At 40.1% G+C, this 6,000-nt stretch overlaps 1 protein-coding gene across 1 annotated transcript in view; it reads right to left on the minus strand.

Annotated features, from left to right (window-relative positions):
• LOC118343506 (T-cell immunomodulatory protein-like) overlaps window positions 1-6,000 on the minus strand; it is a 61,309-nt gene that overhangs the window by 53,294 nt on the left and 2,015 nt on the right. Inside the window, exons 4-6 of the mRNA XM_035682353.1 lie at window positions 5,523-5,580; window positions 5,178-5,255; window positions 4,966-5,060 (exon numbers count right to left, since the gene is read on the minus strand). Of these exons, the coding sequence (XP_035538246.1) occupies window positions 4,966-5,060; window positions 5,178-5,255; window positions 5,523-5,580 (231 nt within the window). The remainder of the gene's footprint in view (window positions 1-4,965; window positions 5,061-5,177; window positions 5,256-5,522; window positions 5,581-6,000) is intronic.

The following is a 6,000-nucleotide window of genomic DNA, read 5'->3' on the forward strand; positions in this document are numbered from 1 at the left end:
CCAGTGGATTTGTGCAAAGGGCTGCAGGCAATGTTCTCCTAAACTTTCCCTACACTCTTGACACTGTGCATATATTATTGCCTGAAGTACAAAAGTCATACAATGAGCTGGAAAAAAAAAACAACTTCCTTAAAGAGACCTGAAATCCCTCAGTGTGTGAGGACAGAGACAAACTAACCGGGAAACAAAAGACCATGAACACAAAGCTGTTATGAATGCGTTGCTGTTAGAGACACTGGCTGGAGGACGATGATAGTAACAAAAGAGATTACGAGCCATATGCAGCATGTCTGCGCCAGGTTGGTTGGCTGGAGAGTCCAATAAGCGGCCTAAATGAGGCCTTGACACCAGCCAGGAAACAATTCCAGACTTTTTTTTTTCGCTGGCAGTGCTGATGTAGTGAGGTCAGCCAATACACTACCATGGGACTGTTTACAGCTATGACACTGGACTGAGATTGGAGTCGTGACACGGCCCTGAAACAGCCCTTATCCTCCTTGGACCACACTAACAAAATACCTCACTGTATTACTGTACTGGTAGGTGAGAGAGGGGACACCTTGTTCAAAATGATTAGAGGCAAGGTGTCCCACTTAAGACCGTCTACATCTAATGGTCATTCTATTATAAAGTTTTATTACTAAGTGTTTTGCTATGCTTTGTTTTCATGTGTTACTTCACTGTGTCCTGTGGTTGACCATTGATTAGTAGAGTTAGGGTTGTACAGTCATTTTAGACATACTAATTAAGATGATCTACACTTAGACTCGTAATTCCCCGTGAGCAAAAGAACTAAAAAAAGATTAGCCTGAATTTTATCATTACTCAGAACCGTTGTCGCCCATGACTATCTGTCGGATCCTTTATGAGGCCTCTGTAAAATTCAAATAAGTTAATAAAACTTTTTAATTTTCCCCCCATTTACCTAATTTGCATTTTCAAGTGTTTTACACTTATTCCCCACAGTAACACAACTCTACGTGTCTTAATTAAGATGAATTGAGATTAATGTGCATTTATTCCCTCATTTTATTCTCATTAATATTACACAATTTTAAGGCACATGATTCCTTATGAGCTATAAACATTTTGTGGCTAGAGGTGCCTCAAATAACTTCTGGCAACCTCGAACCAAAACATTAACAAACACAGCATTACCCAGTGGGTAAATGAAAAATGCAAATAAGCATGGTGCATGAGACGTTGACTAAAGTCTATATCTTCATTTGGAAGCTTTAGTTTGTGGTATGGTTGAGTTGTATAGAATTATACTGGGGGGTATTTTCAATTATTATTGCACCAACATTTATTCAGGCTCTTGTGATATGATCAGTAGCAGTGGAAAAGCTTCCAACTGTAACTGGCTAACTAGCAGGACCCAGATTGTCTTTAAAACTCACTCTCTCCCTGCGTAAGCCGCTCTGTGATGCTCCAGCCGGTAACGCTTAGAGGAGCAGGTGGTCACAGCAGACAGTGAGCTGAGCCACGCTTGAAGACTCACCCACCGCCTTGCTTGCCCCCCGCCCCACCCTTCCTCTGCCCTTTATCTTTCCCATCATCCTTTTTCTTGAAACAATTCATCCAACCATTCATCCTCTCAGACTCGGCTTTATTTCTCCATCACTTCCTGCCTACTTTCTTCTTCTTCTTCTTCTCTCTCACACCCTCCATCTGCATGTCCCCACAGATAGTGGCAGCCAAAGAGTCTGACATCCACCAGATGTACAACACTGGTTCCCCTCCTCACGCTCCGTTGTTCCTGCTGCACATTCACTCACAGACAACTAAACGCAGCTGAACGCACTTAAGAAGTCACAGCGATTTAATGATCACTGTCCTTGTGGGTTTGTGTGAGTGTGTGTGTACATATGGGTAGGGGAGAGGAAGCGAGAGGAGATTTCCTACAGCAGAGACAGGCTCTGCACAGCCTATCAACAGAGTGAAAGGCAGGCTGACATGCAGGCCATCACTCTGACTGCCTGATGGGTTGCAGAGAAATGTATAAAGCAGTAAAAACCAATGATGCCCCTACACAATCCAATCTGTATTAAAACCAAAACACCAAATATTGCCACCAGGATTTCATTAAGTTTATTGGCTTTCTCTTAATCCCTCCCTAAACAGATTAAAAATGACTTAACATCTGCTCTGGTTGAACTGTGACAGCATTGGGAATAAAACTACACAACACAAAAAGATACCTGCAGTGAGTATGACATGACTAAATCCTCTATGATTACCTTAAACACGAGGATTAGTTTCCACAGGTAAAAACACAATCCTCCCATAAGTCTAAGTGACAGCACTACACTTAGTGGGCAGAAGGACAGGAGTGAGATGCTGTAAAACAAGAACGAGGTGATTTCTCCATTCACTGGTGAAGAAAATGGCTATTCCATTCTCTCTTAGTCAACTTGAAAATTGTGGGCCTCTTGTCTGATTCCTGGAGTTTCCTCCAGGGAAACTTTGTGGGACTCACTTGTGGAAGCAAATTTCAAGTTTCATTTGTGTATCCTATGAGACTTTTTTTTTTTTTTTACAAGAACAGAGGTCAGCTTTGGTCTGGAGAGAAGGTATAAACCAGGGACAGGGGATCATCTAAAAATATGGTTCTCCTTTTCTCTGCACAGTTTATTGAAGGCTCTTTGTTTGCTGTTCTTACCAATTTTCACTGAAAAATACCCAGATTAAAAAAAAAACATAAGCAAATCACACAGATTTTGTCTCCAGTTGATCTCATTTGCAAGTTTGTATCATCTAAATAAACACAGCTGTGGCATCTTATTTATTTAAATAAACAACAAATACTGAGCCTTATGTATATGCTGATATACATTCATCAGGATGGAGAGGCAGGGAGAATAAAGACTTAATGACGTACATGATAAACCAAACAGGACACAAGTCATTAGGCTTTTTCCATACAGGAATTAACAACCTGTGACCTAATGTGTAGCCATTGTCACGGTTTGTAAATTGGTTTCTACTGTACCTGGACTCCTGTTCTATTTTTTCCAATAATTTAGTGGGGCAGAGCGAGTAACCGCAGCGTATCGCTACATTTTACTTTCACTATGAAAAACAAATTCACTGTATCCCACAGTCTGTTCTCCACCAAGTGAACAACTATCAGTTACTGACAGATAAAAGTTCAAATTCCCCTGCCACTCAATAGTAAATGGTTATTTTGTCTGAACTCTACCAGGCACTTTTTTATTTTACCGGCATTTGGCTGGTGGCTTGTGCTAATTTCCCAGCCTGCCCAGGAGAGTACGGAAGTATGGCAGGGCGGCAAACGACCTGTCCTGACAGATGTGACGGGCTTTGGCGTCAACGGGGCAGGAGCTGGTCTGGTGACGGTACAGTTCACTCTGTGCTGTATTCTATACACCCGCCCTCTCCAGGTCCTACTGCTCCTACTATCTTCTAGTAATTTATTGATAATCAGGTTGAAAAGTAATCACATGTAAATGTGAAACAAAATCATTATTAGTGCCACTTTTTACATTACTAACTGGCCCACAACTGAACTGCCTACCAAACATAAGCACATACAAATTACTATGTTTGTCCTGGTTTGTAAAGCAGAGTAGAAACATAAGGCAGAACCTAAAACCAAAGCCTTCCAGGTTCGTAAAAGTTCAGGATATGGGAAGCAATTTCAGAACTGATGGGACTACTACAAAGCTGATGTGTTAGTCTTACAGCCTCAAGTTATATGTTTTTGTATTACATTGCAGATTACACTTGAGACTTTTTGGTGTATAGCTTTTGACATGTATGATGAAAAATACCAAATGTGCCAAAGGCGTGTGGGTCCTCAGAGGGCCTCATGTAATTAAATGTGCAGAATTGCAGCCAACGGCCCCCCCAAAAGTGCTGATACTCCAAAGGATTTGTCATTTCAGCACTGGTTGTTCTTTGTTCCATTTTAGTTTGTACGTCAACCAGGACTCATTGGAGTCTTGTTTTATACCTAGCATTCTCCTACACATTAATAACACTGTAGGGAAAAACTGAAAGTCCGTAGTGCAGGAAAAGGCTAGAAAATAAAAGAAGGTGGAGGCAATTTAGTTGCCATGAATCAATGGCACATGGCAAAATGCGTAGTCGAGAATGTGAAGTACAGGGCACACAGTGGTCTGGGGGGGTGGTTGGTTTTATAGCTGTGTTCACTTACATCTTCAGGGTCAATAAATACCTACATGGAAACATGCAGAGAAGCTAAATGTATTAGCCCTGACTATAATTTACAGTAGGCTTAGTGTCGGCTTGAAAAAAGACAATTTAATAGGGAAAACGCTTGCTTTCACAGTGTCTTTAAACCATGTTGTTTCATCATACTGCAGAAGGGCCTCAGACGGTCACTTCATCATCACGCTGCCATGATACAGAAAACTTTTTATACAAGAATAGTTTTGGCCCATCAGTGAAATTAGACATTTTTACAGCTTAACAAAGAACTGAACTTGCAATCATTAATCTATGAATCATGTGCAGAGTTCAGAGAACGCTCAGCCTAAGGCAATGAAAGGGGACACTTCTAAATTCTAAGATAAGACTTAAGCAGGAATTCTGCTTTGTTATTGAGGGTAGTTTATGATACATCCTGGTGCAGAAATGCCACTTTAACCCAACAGTGAGAAACAGAAGAAGCCAGTCAAACCTTGATCTCCCGGTGTCACATGGTCATCAGTTTATACCTTAAATCTACCTGCCTCCAATTAACTAATTTTCTTTCCACACAAACCCTAAAAATGTTTAGCAGGTGACACAAACACATCACACTATGAAATATGCTGTTAAAAAAGTAGGAGGTTTAAAAATAAGGTTTTTAAAATATACATAGCTTAAATGCAAATATTTGACTGATGACTGATGAGTATGCTGTGTGCTCTGAAGAAACCCAAAGCATTTTACATTTGTTTCTCATGGTTAGACATTGTTTAAACATCACTGACTCACCAGCGGTGAAGTCCTTGTTGAGGTCAATGAAAGCGTTAGAGTGAGGCTTGCGCATCTTGACAGATGAACTCAGTGCACTCTCACACGATGGAATCCTAAAGGGAAGAAAAACCACCAGACAACAGCAGGAGTTAAAAGCTCTGCATTGTAGAAAGTAACTCAAGGTATGAGAGCAGTAGAAATGAAGTGAGCTTTTCAAATGATTACATTACCTGCCGGTGAAATTGCAGACTTCAATGGATAAGGAGCTGTTGACTCCAAGAATGTCTGGGATCATGTCCCCGTTGAAACTGTGGGATGATTTTTTCTCATTAAAATTCACTTTATTAAAACGTACACAGTTTGTTAGGTATACTAATAAATACCTATACAAACTAATACTGCAGCCTTACAATAAACACATATAATGTTCACCTTTTATTGACACTATCAGAGAGGTGCAGGTCATGTTTAAAGGCCATAGTAAGTGGTGGTATTGTTCTGTTTTCATTACTTTGCATTACAAGCAAAATATCCAAAGCAGAGTTTATCTTAGCACCATTCAGGCTGATACTTACTCCATAACAAGAGGCTGATCTGCAAAGGTCTTGTTCAGCATGAGCCACCCACTCATATCTGCAGAAAATGAAGAGTTGCAACAGGCCCTGAGTAATGCTTGGTCTCACAGAAAAACAGAAAGTCAGTGGGCTGGCCAAACACTTCACTTGGTTCTAATGTCAACAGCTATGAACTAAGTTAAATTCAATATTCAGCTGGGCAGAAAGCTGCTAAAAAAAGGCCTTAAATCGAAAAGGTACAAACTGGCAACAACACAATATATTCATATAAAACCCTGGCTGATACATTTCTACTCAGGTGATTCAGATTCTAGTTTTGGTCTTAGTATATGTTTTAGTAGTAGGTGTTTTAATTGCATTTTGTTAGTTAACAGAAACAAATAACATAATCAATAATTTGTTATGTCCTTTGAGGTTGAAACTGTACTTAACTCAAAGAAACTTAAATTTACAATACTATATATATATATACACACAC

This window comes from Morone saxatilis, unplaced genomic scaffold (assembly GCF_004916995.1).
Source record: "Morone saxatilis isolate NCDOM2014 unplaced genomic scaffold, NCSU_SB_2.0 Contig11, whole genome shotgun sequence".
Classification (NCBI taxonomy): Eukaryota; Metazoa; Chordata; class Actinopteri; family Moronidae; genus Morone; species Morone saxatilis.